The sequence below is a fragment of the Schistocerca piceifrons genome, chromosome 3, assembly GCF_021461385.2.
Source record: "Schistocerca piceifrons isolate TAMUIC-IGC-003096 chromosome 3, iqSchPice1.1, whole genome shotgun sequence".
Classification (NCBI taxonomy): domain Eukaryota; kingdom Metazoa; phylum Arthropoda; class Insecta; order Orthoptera; family Acrididae; genus Schistocerca; species Schistocerca piceifrons.
Window position 1 is genome coordinate 819307343 of NC_060140.1, and position 22342 is coordinate 819329684.

Genomic DNA, 22342 nt, shown 5'->3' on the forward strand with positions numbered 1-22342 from the left:
AATAAACCCATAGCAACCAGAATACTGACATGCAGAACAAAAATACTTTGAACCTATGCACCACAAACAATGGCAGGATCATCCATTGGAGCAGCTGCTGTGTAAGACACACATCAGAGCTCATTCTCTCTTCCGTGTGCGTGCCGTGAAGCGTGTGATTTAAAAGTGATCGGATCATAAAACTTATTTTATATCCAAATAGTATGTTTCTGAACACAGATTCCTTGTCAAAATTTGATTCACCAACCTCCCTTTACAACTTGTAAAGCCTGTAATAGGAATTGGGAAACACTCTGTATATGCCAAAATTGAAGGGTGGGTAATACTAGGATAGACTTTTGAGTGTGTGAATAAAACCATTTATTGTTTTCTCTCTCACTCAGTTATTGTCAGCACCAAAATCAATCTCTCTCCCTCCCTCCCTCCCTCCCCCCCCCCTGCCCCCCCCCTCTCTCTCTTTCTCTCTCTCTCTCTCTCTCTCTCTCTCTCTCTCTCTCTCTCTCTCTCTCTCTCTCTCTCTCACACACACACACACACACACACACGCACACACACTGTATGCGTTTGTACACTTGGCGCATTTTTAATGAAATGGATTAGTAATGAACAGGGTAGTACAACTGAGACAATTTGATTTAATTTTGAATTGTCTTTGTCTCTATTATGACACAGTTTTACTTTGGGATAACTGAAATAATTCACAAGAAATCCTACAGTGCTGACATATTCAAGATTCCAGTCAATTCCTTGTCAATTATGGACAATGTAGCATTACTGTTTTTACCTGTACATACAAATCTTCAGAAGTTGTGCCACCATTGTATCTGGCTAAAAATAGGTTATAAGAATTTGGAAAATAGATTATAAAAAACTGGACTATAGTCAGTGATGTAGTCTACATTGAGATTACAGTTCAGACACTAACTGCACGTAGATGTTAAATAAACCACTGTTTATGGCCAGATCAAGTCTCGTTTACTTAAACTATGCGCAGATAATTGGATAGCCACATACTAAACTTGGTTGGTTGGTGTCCTATCATCAATTGCCGGGGGGGGGATGTTGCAGCACCTAGGAGGTTTTGTGCAATATAAATGGTGGAAGTTAGTAGCTGTGTTTCTACATATGAAAGATGATGTCTCTCCAGATTTCATTCCAGTCACATAAAAGTGGTGCCAGTAACGCCCATCACCTGATCTGTCTCCAGTTGAGCACATATGTTACATTATCTCACAACTCCAGCATCGCCCACAAACACCTTCAATCAAGCCTCTGTTGACTGACCAAGTGCAAATAAGGTTTGCTGTAAAGGTGTTCAGCATTAGTTTCCTTTGAGACTGGATGTGGTGAGTTGATGTTAATTGAGAATGTTTTTGACGCAAAAAAAGACACCATTATTAATGATTTACTGAATTTGAACGAGGCGGCGTAATAGGGCTACAACAAAATTGTACCTTCATTCTGCAAAGACATGGCAGGAATGTAGCTGCTGTACATGATTGCTAGTAGTGGAGGTCATGACAATTTACAGTCGCAAGAAGACAGGGCTCTAGAGGGCCACGTGGCACTATTGAGAGGGAAGATCATTGTGTTTAGTGTATGACTCTGGCGCATCTCACTGCATCTGCAGCAGCAGTTTGAGCAGCAGTTGGCACCAGTGACACAATGAACTGTAACAAATCTGTTACTTGAAGAACAGTTCCAAGGAAGGTGCCCTGTAGTGTGCATTTCACAAACCCCAAACCACTGCCATTTGCAACTTCATTGGTGTTGAGCAAGAGCTCATTGAAGTGCAGGATGGAGGTCTGTTGGGTTTGTTGATGAAAGCTTATTCTGCCTTGGTGCAGTGATGGCCGTGTGTTGGGAGGAGGCCAGTTGAGGGCCTGCAACCAACCAGTCTACATGCTGGACACACTGGACATATGCCTGGAGTTGTGGTCTGGGATGCGATTTCATGGTTATCCCATGCACTCTGACTGCAAAATAGTATGTCAGTTTGGTGATTCGGCCTGTCATGCTGCCATTCATGAACAGTATTCCAAGATGTGTTTTCCAACAGGGTAAGACTCACCCACATACAGCATGTTGTAACCCAGCATGCACTACGACGTGTCAACATGGTGTCTTGGCCTGCTCGATCACCTGATCTATCTCCACTTGAGCATGCATGTTACATTACCTGACAACTCCAGCAACACCCACAAACACCATTAATCAAGCCTCTGTTGACTGACCAAGTGCAAAAGGCACGGAACTTCACCCCACAAACTGACGTCCACCATGTGTACAGCACAGTGCATGCACATTTGCATGCTTCCATTCAACAGTGTGGCAGTTACACTGGTCATCAACATACCACCATTTCACATTTGCAATGACTTACATTAACCTATGGTCTTGCAAAAAATTACATATGTTACTTAGACAAATTTATTCCCGAAATTAAATCAGTCTTCATTAATTATTTTTTGGTGTTGAGATTTTTTTCCCCATCCATGTATAATAGTTAGAGCGCAGTAACCTAACACTGAGTAGCAACAAATACTTAACACAGTCACAGAATTACGTCCTTAAAATTCAGTGTCTTTCAGATCTAGCAGTCAGATAGGAACAAATATGATATGTGATGATGTGCATAGCAATTATCACTTGGAAGCACCACGAGGGGGGGGGGGGGGTGGCACTGAATCGTGGAGCGTATTCCCAGACCCGAAATTTAGGTTAATTGCAGTACATTTTCTGATTAGTAAACTGTAAAAAATCGTCTGCAGTAAATTATCTTAGATTTTCAGACATAGGTGTTGCTCCTTTCTAAGACACCACAGACTTACATAAAGTGGCTTTCAACATTACTCTTTAAAGTTTTCAATAATTAAAACTAAAGTTAGCTGTTTTTGTTTACTGTATTTTTGTAAATGACAGTTAAAGATTTACTTTTCTGAGTAACCGAATAATGGAAGCAGCTTTGTTTGATAAATGAGTTTTAGATACAATGATAATTTCTGTTGAATTATACTGGCTAGTTTGCCAAAGTATGAAATTCTAATCCAGTAACATTGTTTTAACTGAAGAAGCTAATAACTTAGAAACTAAATGATTGCATAAGTTTCTAACATGTTTTCGTCATTAGCTTTATAAATGCTATAGTTATTGACATGGCCTTTTTCATCTACTATATCTACATTATTAATTGGATATATGTTATTATGTTATTATTAATTGGATATACACTCCTGGAAATGGAAAAAAGAACACATTGACACCGGTGTGTCAGACCCACCATACTTGCTCCGGACACTGCGAGAGGGCTGTACAAGCAATGATCACACGCACGGCACAGCGGACACACCAGGAACCGCGGTGTTGGCCGTCGAATGGCGCTAGCTGCGCAGCATTTGTGCACCGCCGCCGTCAGTGTCAGCCAGTTTGCCGTGGCATACGGAGCTCCATCGCAGTCTTTAACACTGGTAGCATGCGGCGACAGCGTGGACGTGAACCGTATGTGCAGTTGACGGACTTTGAGCGAGGGCGTATAGTGGGCATGCGGGAGGCCGGGTGGACGTACCGCCGAATTGCTCAACACGTGGGGCGTGAGGTCTCCACAGTACATCGATGTTGTCGCCAGTGGTCGGCGGAAGGTGCACGTGCCCGTCGACCTGGAACCGGACCGCAGCGACGCACGGATGCACGCCAAGACCGTAGGATCCTACGCAGTGCCGTAGGGGACCGCACCGCCACTTCCCAGCAAACTAGGGACACTGTTGCTCCTGGGGTATCGGCGAGGACCATTCGCAACCGTCTCCATGAAGCTAGGCTACGGTCCTGCACACCGTTAGGCCGTCTTCCGCTCACGCCCCAACATCGTGCAGCCCGCCTCCAGTGGTGTCGCGACAGGCGTGAATGGAGGGACGAATGGAGACGTGTCGTCTTCAGCGATGAGTCGCTACTGCCTTGGTGCCAATGATGGTCGTATGCGTGTTTGGCGCCGTGCAGGTGAGCGCCACAATCAGGACTGCATATGACCGAGGCACACAGGGCCAACACCCGGCGTCATGGTGTGGGGAACGATCTCCTACACTGGCCGTACACCACTGGTGATCGTCGAGGGGACACTGAATAGTGCACGGTACATCCAAACCGTCATCGAACCCATCGTTCTACCATTCCTAGACCGGCAAGGGAACTTGCTGTTCCAACAGGACAATGCACGTCCGCATGTATCCTGTGCCACCCAACGTGCTCTAGAAGGTGTAAGTCAACTACCCTGGCCAGCAAGATCTCCGGATCTGTCCCCCATTGAGCATGTTTGGGACTGGATGAAGCGTCGTCTCACGCGGTCTGCACGTCCAGCACGAACGCTGGTCCAACTGAGGCGCCAGGTGGAAATGGCATGGCAAGCCGTTCCACAGGACTACATCCAGCATCTCTACGATCATCTCCATGGGAGAATAGCAGCCTGCATTGCTGCGAAAGGTGGATATACACTGTACTAGTGCCGACATTGTGCATGCTCTGTTGCCTGTGTCTATGTGCCTGTGGTTCTGTCAGTGTGATCATGTGATGTATCTGACCCCAGGAATGTGTCAATAAAGTTTCCCCTTCCTGGGACAATGAATTCACGGTGTTCTTATTTCAATTTCCAGGAGTGTATGTTTACATATGAATAATGCTAATGGAATTTTAGGTTACTGGTGTTTTGTGATCAGTTTATTTTTCCGGTAAACTAGTCACACTAATGAAACTTCCTGGCAGATTAAAACTGTGTGCTGGACCGAGACTCGAACTCGGGACCTTTGCCTTTCGCGGGCAAGAGCACTTGCCCGTGAAAGGCAGAGGTCCTGAGTTTGAGTCTCGGTCTGGCACACAGTTTTAATCTGCCAGGAAGTTTCATATCAGCGCACACTCTGCTGCAGAGTGAAAATCTCATTCTTGTCACACTAATGAATTTTAAATAACCAAAAGAATGTAATAGACAATAAAGTTAATTTGGTTAAGCCCTAAGTCAATATTTGATATTTTAGGTACAGGTGCCATATAAATCACAATATTGAAAATATACACAAAAAATAATTGTAGGGGGAAGATGAGCATAAAGATCCACCTGCTTCGGTACATCATCTGCGTGCTTCATCAGTCTCACAAGTTTTAATAAGAGGAGGGATTTTTAGAAATACCATTTCATTTAATAATTCCCAGCACAGTTCATGTATGTCTTCTGAGACATGAAACTGTACTTCTATTATTCCAAACTTAAACTCAAAAATAACTAGGAATGAAGGCGAACCACTAATATCTTTCATGCCTTCAACACAGACTAATTAAACAAGTCAATTACGTAGAGCAAAGATCGGGAGGCCACAGTCCTTAATGATTAAATAAACGTTTTGGAGCTAAAACAAAGCAATGGTATTAGAATTTTGAACAGTTGTATAGAAACCAGCCAAGTCGTTTAGCATCTGGAAGAAAGCCAAGGTTATTGAGAAGTCCTCATCCTGTCTGTGAAGTCTCCCCTTACCCAGTGCTCTGGGCAACTTTTCTGTAACTCTGTAGTGTTCTAAAACTAACCAGTCCTTTTGTTCCATCCCTCTACTTTCCTCTTCAGCGCATCTGCCAGAAGGAGCCACTGGCTCCAAAAGCTTGCACATTTCCTTAACTTGTGTGTGTTCCCTCTTGGTGAGTTGTTATGCTACATTGTGTAATGTGATTGTTTGTTAAAAGTGCAAGACTGTTCTATTGCCACACTTGTACTGATATATTTTATTAATATTCGCAATATTATGTGTCTGATACAAATTTTAAAAAATGTGTTTTTGATAAGAGCAAGCTTGATTTTTTTGTGTTAAATCAAAGTAATCTTTAAGCACATTGAATTTGAATGTTTTGCCTCAAATCAATAGTAGCGAGTGCTTTATAAATGCATACAGTTAAGCAATCTTCTAGAAGAATTTTTATCCAAAACAAAGGAGTAGAAATAGTTTCATTATGTCTAACAAAATGTCTGTGAAACTCAAATGCTGCATAAAGATCTTTTATTGTGATAAACCTTACATTAGTAATGACGATGCTTATTGACAATTGATGAATGGGAGTTTTTTTTCCCCCAGGATACTGAGTTCCCTGGTGTTGTGGCACGACCAATTGGCGAATTCCGCAGCACAGCAGACTATCAATATCAACTGCTACGCTGCAATGTCGATCTGTTACGGATTATCCAATTGGGGTTGACATTTCTAGACGAGAATGGCAAGACACCTGGTGGTGCATACACAACGTGGCAGTTTAACTTCAAATTCAACTTATCGTAAGTTTTAAAAGTCATAAATTATATAGTATCAGTTTTCTGATGAAATTGAATGTGTCTGCATAGTATGGAGTAATGTTAAGACTGAGGTCGGAAAGAAACTAAACTTTCGTTTCATTAACTATATTGAATCCCGTGTAGCTTTTGAATCTCATTTGAGATGTTGCCAAGGAAAGTAGAGAGACTGTGAGGTTCCAGTTTGCAACTAATTTGTGACGGGGATACAATTTTCAAAGTACTGTCAGTTTTTATTGTAATTACTTGTCATTGTGGGCATGCCAAAATGTTTTGTTGTTGATGAGAATGGTGGGCCTTTATACCAAATGTGACGTTTCACTCAAAACGATTTTACGTCACTGTACAGAACAAATGTATGAAAGCTGAGCAACAGTATTTGAATTTTAGTGGCAGATCCCTAGATTCATACTAAATGAATTTCATGTCAGAACATGACAATGTGCTAACCTCATTTCTTAAATCAGTCTATTTTGTGTGGAAATTTCAAGTTTCCTGAGAAAAGAATGTTGATGGAAATGGCACCTTTGTCATTAATAATACACTGCTGGGATTGGGGTGGGGGGCCAGCCTCAAGGGCTGTTCAGCAGCACCAGGGTATAATATGTGCGTCTTGAGGGCTTGTAGTGTTAGCAGTTAATTTGTTACATCATAGGTGATCAGAAGGTCTGTCTGTGCACTTTTGTTTTGACTCTGCAGGCAGTAGCTGTGCTACGTTTAGAGGTGAACACAGTTTGCAATATTCATTCTGGGGTACAGTTGTGTGCCACCGATGGGTATGTACTGCTGTTGAACAGCTTAAACTATTTGAGCAGGGTTGCATTGTTGGCCTTTGGGAACCTGAATGGACAAATTGATGGATTGCTACACACATTAGGGCACAGTGGATTGGCGGTGTGTCACTGCTGTCAGTAGTGGCCTGTGGAATATTCACACACCTGTGGACCAGGTTGTGGCTATCTGCATAGTACAGATGCATGTCAAGATCAGAGCATTATACAAGCAGTGGTAGCCAACCGCATGTCATCCAGGAATGAAATCAGGGCACATGTTGCCTCTGCTGCATAATCAGGGATCATTGGGAGCTGTTTGCTTGCAGAGGGTTAAAATCATGTGTGCCTCTGGCCATATTCCCAGTGACATCACGACACCACCAAGCGTTACTACTGTGATGGTGTGAAAGAGTTGACTGGAGAGTGGAATGGCAGTCTGTTGTCTTCAGTGATGAGAGTAGGTTCTGTCTGAATGTGAATGTTGGATGTAACCGTGTATGGTGTATATTTGGTGCCGGCCGCTGTGGCCGAACGATTCTAGGCACTTCAGTCCAGAACTGCTACGGTCGCAGGTATGTATCCTGCCTCGGGCATGGATGTGTGTGATGTCCTTAGGTTAGTTAGGCTTAAGTAGTTCTAAGTCTAGGGGACTGAAGACCTCAGATGTTAAGTCCCATAGTGCTTAGAGCCATTTGAACCATTTGTATATTTGGTGAGCTGCTTATTCCAGAGTGAACTTGCCCACAATGCCGAGGTCCCATTCAGGCTTAGTGGTATGGTGGGATCATCAGTTACAACTTACTTTCATATTGGTGTTTCTGCAGGGTAAAGTAACCAGTGCCTGTATGAGTGGATGTATGTGAGAATACAAATCTGTGTTGACGCCAATATACTGTGTATTGATGTGACTGTTTGGGCAACCTTTATTGTAATGTGTCTTTCATTTGGTCCTACAGTGATCAATTACCTGTCACCTCACTTATCAGTTAAATGCCCCATGTTCTTTGGTGTTGCAGTTTTTCCAGTCAGTGTATCTCCATTATTCTTTATTTGAGGAGAAGACTTAATAATGTTACTGATAGCCTTTTAAGGGGTCTTTACGTGGACCATATTTTATGGCAATATTTGTCCACGAAAGTGTTGCCATCAACATTGCTGCAGTGTGGCTGCTGTAGACATCAGTTTTGTGGTACAGCTGCTTTGCAATGTTGTCTTTGGTGCAGTCTTTTGCTGGTAGTTGCCATCGTATTGCCAATGTTGTCCATAAAATGTGGAGAATATTTAGATTTCAGGACAATATCTGTCTCTGTCCTAGTCTGTAAATGTTTCCATCTCGCTTTCAGCTTTGTTTCCTACTTCTCTCACCAACAATGCTGCAGTCAAAATACAGTCTGATATCTTCACTTGATAAGGAACTGAATTTCTTTTTGTTATCCATCATACTTACTGTGCTGCTTCAAATTCAGTAAAACATTGCACGATTTTAAAGTGTTTGCAGAGGTAAAAATACGTGTAAACTTCACATGTGGTTGATTTTTAACTCGTACATTCCAGTGAATGAAATGTAGATAAGGTGCCAAAATGTATTTAAAATTGAGAGCAGAATTATAACATTTCGTATTAGAGTTATTGGGTTTTATATCCAATGGACAGTCGTGCGTGATGTGCCTATTCACGTCCTTGCGCATCGTGAATCGTGTAGTCATAAAAATAGTCAGATCTCATAAAGTGTTTGAAGGTATTAAAATATTTATTAATTTTTTTCCCAAATGAGTCACATACATTGTATGATAAACACTTGAAACTTTTTGATTCACCGAGGTGTGGAAGTATGTTGTCCACAGCAGTGAGAGGTCAGTGAAGCGGGATGCATACAGATGTCCAAAGCATTCTAACAAAACCCAAACAGCACACACATACACATCCACAGCTCCGGAGGAAATGGCATAGCAGGATGTGTGTGTATGTATACAGCAGTGAAGGGTTTATAGTGAACTACTTCACTGGTTTTCATCTTGTGGCACTATTTAAGACTTTGAACGAAGGAGTGTTTCTGCTAATAAGCATCAGCAGTGAACAGACTGCTTCTTTGATTTAAGATGTTCCTCAACATTACTTTTATTTTTTCACCCAGTTTGGTAATTAAGAGATATAGAGAATATTGATTTCAATCCTTCATGGGCAGTCAAACCTGTTGCCAATGCAACAGCTAGATTGTACAAGATGCTTACCATAGAAATAGGACCAAAAATAACTCTATTAGCACTTTAGGGGAAGACTTTTGGCGTGATCAAAAAACATACACAGATTTTGTTTGCCTGTTGCTATACTCCAAAGTATGGACACTATAAACTGGCAGTCGGCCTCAAGTGTAAACAAACTAGATTTAAGACTCTCAGAGGGGCGAGGAGAGGAAAAGTGCACAGTTACAAGTCCCGCCTCTGTCTTGCAGGGCACCAGGGCAGCCAGCCTACATCCGTGTTCTGTGTTTCTGCGAAAGCAGAACTGACACATGGTTATAGGGATTCCTGATACCTTATGGTGTGGTGAAGGTCTTAGTTGAAATCTGTGATGGATCTGGATTAGTCTATGCACTCATTTCAAAATAATAAAAGAAAACAATGTGCAAAGTGCAACACACGGAATTCATTAATGACTATTGCACAGTTGCTTGCTGAGGTTGGCTGTGTCGTAAATGAGGTAGTTCAGTTTTGACCTCTACTGTTATTTGGAGCAACCACAGTTCAAAACACTTGCTATATTAAAGTGTCCAAATTGCATCAACTTTTGAATTGTAACGAGTTGACAAATGTTTGTGTTTCTTTGTTCTAAGCCGATAGGTCCATGGTAAAGTCCTACATTGAATTACACAGCAAATTGGTTACATTTTAGATATTTGTATGCAGAAAATAAAGCTATTTGAAGCTACATTGAGTGAGCAAAAGTCGTGGGATAGTGATATGTACAGATACAGAGGGTGGTAGTATTGGTAGTATAGAAAAGGGCAGTACCTTGGCTGAGCTGTCATTTGTACTCAGATGATTTGTGTGACAAGGTTTCCGACATGATCATGGCTGCATGACGGGTATTAAGACTTAAAACGCAGAATGGTAGTTGGAGCTAGATGCACGGGATATTCCGTTTTGGAACTTGTTGGGAAATTATCACCATGGGCAATGCAGTGGCTGACGGCCTTTACTTAATGGCCGAGAGCAACAGTGTTTGTTTAGAGTTGTGAGTGCTAACAGACAAGCAACACTGCATGAAATAACCACAGAAATACCGGTGGGATGTACGACGAATGTATCCTTTAGGGCAGTGCGGCGAAATTTGGTGTTCATGGGCATCAGCAGCAGATGACGGATGCGAGTGCCTTTGTTAGCAGCATGACAAAACCTGTTTGGACCCTAGATGACTGGAAAACCATGGCCTGATCAGATGAGTCCCGATTTTAGTTGGTAGGAGCTGATGGTAGGGTTTGAGTGTGGCAAAGACCCCACGAAGCCATGGACCCTAGTTGTCAACAAGCAAGCTGGTGTTGGCTCCATAATGGTGTGGGCTGTGCTCTCATGGAATAATTGGGTCCTCTGGTCCAACTAAACTGATCATTGACTGGATTGGTTATGTTTGGCTACTTGGAGCACATTTGCAGCCACTCATGGACTTCGTGTTTTCAACAAATGGAATTTTTACAGATGAAAAATGAGCCATGTTGGGCCACAGTTGTTCACAATTGGTCCGAAGAACATTCTGGACAATTTGAGGTATTGGTTTGGCCACACCGATCGCCCGACATGAATCCCATCAAAAAATTTGGGATGTAGTCAAGACATCAATTTGTGCCCAAAATCCTGCACTGGCAACACTTTCACAATTACAGGCAGCTATAGAGGCAGCATGGCTTAATATTTCTGCATGGAACTTCCAACGACTTGTTGAGTCAATGCCATGTCAGGTTACTGCACTGTATGGGTAAAAGAAAATCTGATACAATATTAGGAGGTCGTAACCCAAGACTTTTGTCATCTCATTGTTTCTTTGATAGAATACTTCATCTGGATAAAATTTGCTATGAAATAGCATTCATTATGTAAGATTGTGTTTCCACATTTTGAGACAAAATTTCCACCTGTATTTGCATTTATTGTAAATGCAAATTTTTTCACATTGCTATAGTAATAAGATACCAGTATGTATTTGGTAGTTAATATGGCGCTTTTACCATTGGTATTATTTCTAACAAGGAAGTATCCTCATTTTCAGTTACTAACATTGCACCACTCATACTTCAGCTCCATTGTTTTTGCACCTTTGTTCCTTGTAATTAGTATTACTCAATAAACATTCCATTTTTTAATGTACTGCACTACCAGTTGACTGCCTCCCTTCCTCCCTCCCCCTTTCTTCTGCCTTCTCTTTATCTTCCCCTCATCCACTGGCTTTTTATATCATGACATTCCGTTGCTGATTCTATTATCTCTTGCTACATTATATTACGTTCTGGATTTGTACTTTTAGAAACAAATTGTTTATGTCAGTTGTTGTGATAGGGATGTAAAGAAACTGTTCATGAAGTGGGATCAGATGTAAACATGTAGAAAGATATGAACTTACTTTGAGAAGCAGGGACTGCACCTGGTAGAAGAGAGGAAATCTGGGAGGTTATGGGACTGGTAACGTGTAAGGATACAAGGTAAGTCAGTTATTGTAGCATTGAGCCTTACCAGTCTCTTTTTCTCACTAACCGAACACTACTGGAGGCATTAATATGAAAGCAACATATAGTATAAATCATTTCATTTTTGACATTCAAACGGCGTATGGCATTGACATGGAGGCACAGTATCATATATCAGTTACACAAATGGGGATTTCGTGGTTCACTCTCAATTTTTCGGCGCTTCTTCCTTGCTGAATGTCATTTTGGGCTCAGGGTCAGGACTGTTCTTGCTGATAAATTCCCCCAGTTCACAGTGTCCCTCAGGGGAATGTTTTAAGCATGACTTTGTTCACAGATTCTGTCGGTAGCATATAATCTACAATGAGGAGTCCTGTGAACTGCTCATTGCCAGACTCTGCCATCCCAGTGAGTTTACTGTATTTAACGTTGAACACTATGTGATTCGTAGAACTGTGTATCAGATGAAACGTAATCATGGTTTGAAATTCCAGATCTGCTCTGATGCGCAGAACGTACATGATGCCCTTTTGCAGTTGCAAAGACAGGGAAAGGAGTTGTTATTCTTCTAGGTACTAATACATATAGGGATTCTTCAGAATGAATTTTGCTGATGCCACAGCCAAGGAGGCATGCAGCCTTCTTGACATAATCCACTGTCCTATCCCTCCGCATGCCATGGTGTCATTGCTGAGAAGGTGCATCATGCATCTTTTGGAGGTAGAGTGGTTGGAGATGACAGATAACAAGCTGTGATCAATAAAAAGAGGCTGGCCAGTTAGAAGAGTGACGTGTGCTTAGCAAATCTTTGAATAGGAAGCAGCTCGCTAACCCATAGCTTCTTTCTGGAACTTAATGATCCTCTGGTTTGTTTGATGCATGTGACATGCTGATCACGTAAAATTACCAAATATGCAGCAACCAGTCGCAAAATCATGTTTTATTTATTCACTTTTGCAAATTGATTTCAACTGATTAACAGCCATCATCGGTGTTTTCAACCAATATGTGCCCTGAGTAGTAATACTGTTTGATCTCTGCTTAAGACAGTATTACTACTCAGGGCACATATTAGTTGAAAGCACTGATGATGGCTGTTAATCAATCGAAATCGATTTGCAGTAGTGAATAAATAAAACATGATTTTGCTGCTGGTTGCTGCATATTTGGTAATTTTATGGTTTATGGATGCTACATGACTTGGGAACCACATGGAGTCCACCATTCATTCTGATTACAGTTAGACACATTTTAACTGAGAGTCGTTTATACAGACGAGAGGGTAGAAACTGGTTTATTGGCAGACCTGCCCTTTATTTTAAGTGATGATGAGATGATATGGCATGTGATTTAAAATTATATGTTTTGTCTGACCTTCCTAAGCTGTTAGGCAGGACATTCTAGAGTGTGTAGGGGATGATTGGCTCATTCAGTTATTACGTTAGTGAACAGCCAATCATGTTTTCTTCATTTGCTTCTTGGTTACTTTCCTGGTCTGCTAACAACATTTTAATAGTTTGTCATATATTGGTTTTTATTTTTGTACAATTAAGAGTGGCTTAGAGTGCTGAGTGTGAGAGATCAGATGTGATCGTGTGTAGCTTTTTTTGCATATCTGGATTTTATATGTTCTAGCCTTATTAAAATTGTACAGTAAATATAAGGATGCTGATAACCATGACGTTAAGCACCATAAATAAACAACAACAACAACAACAACAACAACAATAACATCTCTTATCACAAGCTTTTCCTCTTTTTCTGAGGAAAGGGACCCTTATTCTGAAACAGCAGTTTTAAGTCTGTGTGTTTCTGTTTGTTTGTCATTGAGTGAGTAGATTTTCTCTCTGTACTATAAATATTTTCTGTTCATTAATAACTTTCACAGACATGTGTATTACTATTGCTATTGGCTCTGAATAAAAGTGTGATATCGAAGCCAGTTGTTTCACAGTAAGTTACTAAGTTATGAGTGGACATTTCACAGTTGCATCGATACCTGTGAATGTTTGCAGTATCCACGTTAACAACAGAACACAAAATAGGTCCCTGACCACTTATTTGAAGCATTTTGAAGATGGCTTACTTGCAAGCAGTAATTTAAGTTACTGAAACCAAACAGTATTTCAGTGTTATCTTTACGAGCTTTGTTACAGTGTTATTGTTTTTGGTTTAGGGAAGATATGTATGCTCAAGACAGCATCGACCTGTTGCAGAATTCAGGTATTCAGTTCAAGAAACATGAAGAAGAAGGCATAGACCCTTTAGATTTCGCAGAACTTTTAATGACGTCTGGCATTGTTCTAATGGATAATATAAAGTGGCTGTCATTTCACAGGTATGTTCCATAACTTTAAGTAAAACAGTTTTATGGGAATGAAATAACCTTCCTGGTTTATTGTGTGAATTTGGCAGTCCGTAGAATTTTATTGTAGCATGCTTGGGGAACTCTGTAATAAGACTACTGTACTGTTCCCTTTTGGTGTATGCTGCTGCAATAATCATTAAGACATATTTTGGTTTTAATGATTGTATGCCAGCTGCTGAAAGGGAATGGTACCTCAACGCAGACATTTGGCGCTCGATTTATTTTTCTTGAAATAATATTCTGGGTAGAACTGTAAAACATTGTAGATAGAAGACACCTGTAATTGTTTTGAGTTTTATTGAAAACTATATATGGGAATAGTTTTCACATTTAAAATTAAAACACTTCATTTAACATGAGTTTACTTAGATTAAAATGCTATCATTACTTTGTTTTCAGTTTAAAATGTACTTAACATATGATGAGTTATTAAATGTTGCAGGAGGGTCATTTCAATTAAAGTGAGGCTAATGTTCATTTTTATGGTTAGGAGATATACATGTTGAAATCATTCCTTAGTTATGTATCTACTTTATTTTTGAAAATACTTTTGTGTATAAGTGTTACTACTAAGCAGTAGGCATAGCATTTAGTTACTCTCTTTGTGATATTGCATACTTAGATACCTCTTCGTACACTTTATTGTAATTGGTTAATTCAGCATCAGTTAATGTGATTTCATATTGCTCATGATGTATTCACATAACTTGAGGTACTATAATAATATCCTGTAAATAAATTTAGAACTCATTAACAATTAAAGATAGAAAGAAACTGCTACTTTCAAGCAACATCAAGCACATTCGCACATAGAAAAAAAGTTAGGCAATAAGTATATAATTCTCTGGCCACTGCCTTTCCAAATGAGATTAAAATCACTTATCCATTACAGTATTATTCCATAAATATGCAGTTATCAATATGAAGACTTGTTGGAACATTATATTACATCACATCACATTACGTATGTTTCACCATAGGTTACTCAGAATGGGGGGACAGAGCGAGGTGGCACAATGGTTAGCATGTTGTATTCATATTTGGGAGTATAAGAGTTCAAATCTGCAGCTGGATATCCAGATTTAGATTTTCTGAAATTTTCCTAAATAGCTCCAGGCAAAGGCTGGTATGGCTTCTTTGAAAAGGCACTGCTGAGTTCTTCCCCGTACCAGAAATATTCCAAGCCTATGCTCCGTCTCTGATGACCTCAATGTCGACGTGATATTAACACTACCGAGTTGGAAACTGAGTCTCCCTCAAGCACTGCCTATATCTAGTACCCAAGTGACAACTTGCTCTGTTGGAGAAGTGTTATATTGTAAGGGGGAAGGGGGAGGGGAAGGAAGGTAGCCCCCTCCCCCACCCCGTCAGAAACTGAGCTCATGTCTTGTCCTGCCACAAAGACAAAAGTTTTAGCCCATTATCAGTTTGAAGAAATCAGAAAATGTGATGGGTACTGACTAGTAGCAAGTGTACTCAGAACCATTGTTGTGAAGTATTGAAACTATTTCGCCATTCAGCATGAGACTAATATCAGCTGGATCGTGCATATGCTCTTGTTTTTGTAGACGTGGTGTGTCCTTCTCTTCTTATTGTTATACATGTGTCTCATCTCTATCACTGTTTACCTGACATCTTTATCTAATTATTAATATTATTGCATGGTGAATTTGTTAGTTTTGAAAGCCCTTTGTGTATTATATTGGATAAATTTTTGTTTATGCTTTCATAAGCAATAAATAAGTAGTTGTTTAATAAAGAAGTGGATATCACTGTAAAAAATGCATTTTGTTGAAATTTTTCCCATCATTTAGCCTACTGACATCCACATGGTGACAGAATAAGCAAATTACAACATTAGCTGATCCACTTGTCAGAGACTAAGAGAAAATTTTTTTTTAAATGTATAATTAGACATCAAAAAGCATGAAGTGTTCAACACTAGAACAATGAAATGTGTCAAAAGACACCTTTAGACTTTTTTCTGCTGTAATGAATTGCATTTACAACATTTTTCCACCAAACTTTGCAAATTTTCCTTGGGTTTTTTTTTCTTCTTTTGGCAATAGTTTGCTGTAATTTGCTGAATTTTCACAATTTCACGAAAATTTCGTGGAGCATTCCCAGAACAGCGAGATGGGTCATTTGACTGCTGGCACAACTCCTGTTTAGAATGTTGCAGTTTCTCATAATCTCAAAGGTACTAGTGTTGCGTTTGGCATTGGTTAACAATCTCTGCCTCACACGATGTTTATACACATTGCTGAAAAGTGTAAATTAACTTTTTCGTTCTATTTCTCATGTTGCTGCTGTTACTCACCTTGTTAGTTGGGTAGCGTTTTTTGAGCCAAAACAGGAGTTTCCTTTTATGCCACATCATCGTGGTCATACTAATGAAGAGATTTTGCGTAGTATAGAGAACTGTGATAATGAATCAGAAGTGACTTACTGGATTCAGACGGTGATTTTTCTGCCAGAGATAACTTGGAACGATAATGAGACTGAAGAGGAGTTGTGGTGTGTCCCCTGGCTTCATGTTTTTGTGATTGGATTCCTGTTAGTTAAGTTTCTGCCACTGTGTCCAGTGAAACTTTGTATCTTCAGTGCAGAATGAATACCTCCTGTCCAAAAAATAAAAAAATAAAAATATATATATATTATTAGTAGAAAACCCTGTATCTCCGCTGTCAGTAAGCCAGAGAGAGGTAATGACCTAGGTGCTGTGCTCTATTGGGAGAAAAACAGAAACCAAGTATAGTGCAAGGCAACTGTGTTAAGTGAGAAAACCTTGCATAACTATCATAATCCAACAATATGTTTTTCTTTCGACTCGTGTTAGTATTGGGGATGTGCCACAAGAAGCCTATAAGGTTTCCAGACTGTTTTGGTTCATCAATCCTAATTTTTCAATACATTTAAACCTCCATTTGTTACCATTCAGTGGTGCATTCTTCACATATGTTAAGAGTCTCAGGAGCTGTCATCTAAAATGGAATTGCAACCTGGGTGTGCGCCTACACTGGAGGTCATAACATGCACAAAAAAGAGGAGGAACCTTTTTATTCCTTATTATTCGGCTGGCTAGAACACTCTCCCTATTTTACTGTGTCAAAACATTTCTCCCTAGCCTTTGATGACTTTCGACAGGTAACTTCTGTGCACAAAACCACACTTCTGACTCTCAGCACTGCGTAATTAGCAAGTTAACAGTGTTGGAATACTAATCTTGACTTCACAGAAGTAGACATGCCCAGCTTATAACTAAGATTCAAAACTACTAATAGCTTCTTCTGCCTTTTACAGTGCTATTAATACGGAGAAAACTAAATAGTGTAATGACAGCTCCACCAACAAGGCAAATTAGAAATGGATTTGTCCACGTGAAAGGACATGGATACATTTATAGGTAATGTTAATGTTCACCTGCTTTTCGTCAGCTTCATGATGCAGCTCTCAATGCAGCGACATCAGTCTGTGTCCCACCTGCTCCTGTCTCGTGCTCTAGGAGGTCTCTCATTAGCAGCAGTTGAAGCACTGCTACCTCCAGGCCTTTCGTCTATCAAGGTTTTTGGGCTTTCTGTTACTATTAAACCTTTCCTTGGCTTAGAAAATATTTACATTTCATATTTACTATTTTAGATTACTCTCTAAACTTCTCCTCTTTAATACTGACAAATTTAACATGACAACTATTCCATAGTTCCTGTATAAACATGCTATTTGGAACCCATTGCTACCTTTCCATCAATGACAGGCTTCTTGCTTGTTGCCAGCTCCACCTCTCTGCTTTGATTCACAACGTCACAGCAACTCCATATTTTCTTTTTTTTAAGAGAAAAAATTCTTTGTTCACAAAACATAACAGTTACGGAGTTACTGTGGGTAGATGTCTCCCACATCAGTTCTTTCCATAATAATCTCGGGAGTCAACTGGTACAACATTGAAGATGGCAACTAGAGACAGAACAGAATGTGAAGTCGCTAACATACCTTCACTTAGGAGGAGGGCCCATTGCATATGGTTGCCACAGAGTGGATGGCTGTCATTGGTGTCTTTAGACTTCTTTTTGAAGAATCAATACTGCATGTCATAAAACAAGAGAATCAAATTCTTGGAATGAAGCAGCAATCACCAGTTGGACTGTATCGTTGAATGAATTGGAGGCAACAATTGCTACTGTGTACACTACAGGAGGTACTTTTTGTGCTAAAGATGTCTCATTGGATGACTTTTGGTCATGTTTTTGGGGGCCTAATTTTATTGGGCATAAAACGACAAGTGACAGATTCTGTGAACTTGCAGAATCCTTTAGTTTTGGTGAGAAGTCTTCCTGAACTCAACAAATCCATGCTGACAACTGAACTTTTATTTCTGAAACATGGAACAAGTTCATGGAAAAATTGCCTCCTCTGTTACTGCCATGGTGAAAATCTTACAACTGGTGAGCACTGGTGCAGGTTTACCCAATTTACACCAAACAAACCTGACAAATATGGACTCGAGTTTTGGATAGCCACAGATGTGGCATCAAAGTACATTTGAAATACTTTCCCATAACTTGGTGAGGAGGAGGAGGACGAACCAGACAACCAGACATTGTGGGAGTATGTTGTTCTTTGCCCATTGAAGCTATTTCTAAATGAGGGAAGAAACACAACAGACAGCCTCTTCACCTCTATTGAACTTGTCAAGAAACTTCAATGGAAGAAAATATTGCTAGTAAGAACAATGAACAAGTTTTGCTGAAAAATCACTATCTGTGTGAAGAAGCATTTTGACCAAAATTCCATTATCTTGAAAAAGACTGATAAACCAGAACACTCCGTGACGTCATACTCAAGGAATTAGAGTAAGAATTTCATTAATCTCGGTGCAATGCATCCTGAAGTTTCCTTCGGCGAAGAAGGAAAGAAGAAATCTGAAAATGTTATCTTCTGTAACGGCACAAAGTATGGTATGTAATGGCACAAAATATGGTATGGATATCTTCGATCAAATCATTCACAAATATTGAACTGAGTTTGATTTTAGGAAATGACAGGTACATTTCTTCTACCATATGCTAGACATGGTAGAAATAAATGTGGATCATCTACAAGCAAATAAATGAAAATAACATGTAGAGAAAAATGTTTATTCTTTAGCTGATAAATGAACTCGTGAATGGGAAACAGCAAAGATCAGCAAGAAAGCTAGTTGAATGAAGAATTAGCTGTAGGGCCAGACAATGCAGGAAAGAGAAGGAATCGTCAAATTGGAATGTGCAAAGGAAACAAGACCAGTGGCATCTGTGAGAAATCGAAAAAATGTCATCTGCAGACAACTTGTACAAAAAATACCAATAATCAGCTTGAAGCATAATTTCAGTGTGTTGAAACAAACAAATGAAATTAATGAAGAAATGTCAGAAACAGGTCACATTTCTGTATAGAATTGCAGTGGTTTGTATCCGAAACAGTAATCTAAAAATGTTTGAACTTTGAGGTAAAGATTTGATTAACACACTCACACTGACACACTATGGGGCGGCATGCTTATTTACACTGCCCTTCATCTAGCAGTGCTGCTTTTCCTGTTTCTCACCGTGAGGCAGCAGTGTTATTCAAATGCCATAGGCTACTATTTTAATACATTGACCTCTTATTTTGAAAGTGGTGTAAGATCACATAAAATTACACGAGATTAATCACGAATTATGTGCTATCTCAGTTGTTCAGAAAGCTCTGTAGTTGAAGGGTCACACAAAATTGTATTTGCAGCTGTTCGTTGTACCTGACTGACGGGTAATGCATCGTACATCATTGTTTCGCAGGTATCATAACTCGTAGAAACAAGTGTGAGCCACAGGTGGCACACATTGCCTGATGGGAGTCCATGGGTGGCACAAGCATACAGCTGAATGGATAAAGTAAAGACCTTATTTTTAACCATGTTGTGAATTTTTAATTCAAATCTCATTAAGGTTCAAATGACCCTTTCCCGTTCTAGGGATATCGCATTTCTCGCTGTTGTAGGGTTAAAGGGTATATTTTGAGCCAGATAAATGAGTTAAACGTGCCTCAAACAATCTTAAAGATATTATCACTGTATATTTAATTTAAAGATTTTTTTACTCATTGTTTTATAGTACATGATAGAGCTAGGCAGTTATCTCAGGCATGGGCAGTCATAAAAATTGAAACGCCCACTTGAAACTTTTGTAGCTCTTGTCTTGAAAGATTTCTCAGTTGTGCTCAGGGGAAATATTGGTTTTGATTTCTCAAAACAAATGAAGAATAATGGCAGTTAATTTAGCTTGAACAATATAGCTGTCATCATAGGAGATACAGTAAAACCCCTATTTTACATTTCTGCATGGTCCAGACTTAAAAAACGTTAAAACCCCCCAAAACATGAGCAAAAATTGTAATTGGCATATATGATTAAGAATTATAATCCTCTTCAATACTTTGTATAAAACCTAAGTGAAGGAAATTAAATGTACAATACAGTGTTTGTACAGTAAGTTGTGGTAATGAATTTCATAAGTTCTTAAAAAAATCAGATGTGTAACAAGAAGTAAAAACTCATCAAAAAATTGAAATTGGTATCTGAGTACAAGATAATCGAGCATGTTTTCTGGTATGCTATGACCGCAAACTGTATGTTCAATACACATGTTTTTGAGAGATCATCCTTTGTACTTATCCAGAAAAAAAAAGCAAAATTTGATGAACATGTTGAATTAAACCAAAAACATCACATCTAATTGGTAAAACCATAAGCATAAATGCGAACATCTGCTTAATGACATACTTTGCCACCATTGCTGTTATTGTTCAATGCTTTTCTTTCGAGCCACATTCCTATACTCACCACTGTTAACATGTTGTTTTAGGCTTGATGAGAGAAACCGAGACATGAAAAAATGAGTTTACTTCCCCAATTGACGTTACAAGCTTACAAGTCAGCTCAGTGAATTTCTGTACATTGTGTAAAATGTAAATTTGAAAGAAAGCTCAGGTGAGCTGCAGCTTCGTTTCATGTTCTCCATCACTGCTGCCAATCTTTGCGATTTACAGTGTGTGGTGTGTTTTGTGGAAAGTATATACATGAGTAGTGTATGTAGTTGTTACCAGCTGTATCATATCAGATTTGAAAACCTTTGTTCTATTTCTGTGTGAAATCTCTGCCATAGTGTGTCATCTGCATGAAAAGTATATTTTCAGCACTTCACAAAATGCTTTCACCCCTACCAGCACTCCCGTCACTGAAGGGCCACTCCCCCTCTCCACAAATCCAGTAGGCAAGGTCATTTTACATGTGTTAGTATGGTGCACTGGCTGTGCTGCCTACTGTGTGACTCAACAAGTTGCCAGCCAATACGAGTTCACTATCTGGAAATGGGCAATGTTTCCTCAATTACGACTGAACATATTCTTAGAGACTCAGTGTTGGAGTTTAAAAGGTTGACAATTGATATTGTTGCTGGATCCGGTACATCAGAAATATATGCACAATAAAAGGTGGAGGCTGGGCCCCTTAATCACTTATGGCTCGGTCTGAAATACTTCACGTTGACTGTCTTGTTTTTCCATTACCACTGCTACCTAGCAGTAGTTCCATCATAACTGTGCGGTTAAGTTAAATATGGTAAGTTGTTTGGCAATATTGATCGTGGATTATGTCAGCATTTCCTCCTTCACACCTCCTCTCTCACATCGGCCTAAATTATTCCCTTAACTCCGCCACCACCTGTGGTGTGAACCATCTGTGTTCTGTGCCACTTATAACTCGTTCAGCCACATCAAATGTCAGTAGGAAGAAAATGGGACGAAGTCAAGTGAGATGTCAAGTAAAAACTTAGAATCGAGGTAAACCTTACTAGGAAGAAATGTGAAATCGGGGAATTTTTACCATTGGTCTTATGGATTTTTCACAGGGGCTGTGAATTTATGGTGTAGAATGGCAAAAAATGTAAAATTGGAGAATTTAAAATCAAAGTTCCAGTGTATATTTATGGAGCTACAGTATCTTTGAAACTGGCATCTTCATTCTGAAAATCAGTCAAAACTTAAGGAAATAGATCATAGTTCTCTCTGACAGGCTGCCCCTACCATGTCCACGTGACAGAAACAACTTGTAAGTGCCTTTTGTTCCACTTCCAAGTGGTATCCATATTTTCTGCAGTATTGAGTTGCCCTCCTCCACACACACACACACACAC

At 39.8% G+C, this 22342-nt stretch overlaps 1 protein-coding gene across 5 annotated transcripts in view; it reads left to right on the forward strand.

Annotated features, from left to right (window-relative positions):
• The window catches only part of LOC124789456 (CCR4-NOT transcription complex subunit 7), a 151841-nt gene that overhangs the window by 53928 nt on the left and 75571 nt on the right, over positions 1–22342 (forward strand). For all 5 annotated transcript variants that reach the window (XM_047256818.1, XM_047256820.1, XM_047256823.1 and 2 more), the window contains 2 exons: positions 6105–6301; positions 13944–14105. In XM_047256818.1, the coding sequence (XP_047112774.1) occupies positions 6105–6301; positions 13944–14105 (359 nt within the window). The remainder of the gene's footprint in view (positions 1–6104; positions 6302–13943; positions 14106–22342) is intronic.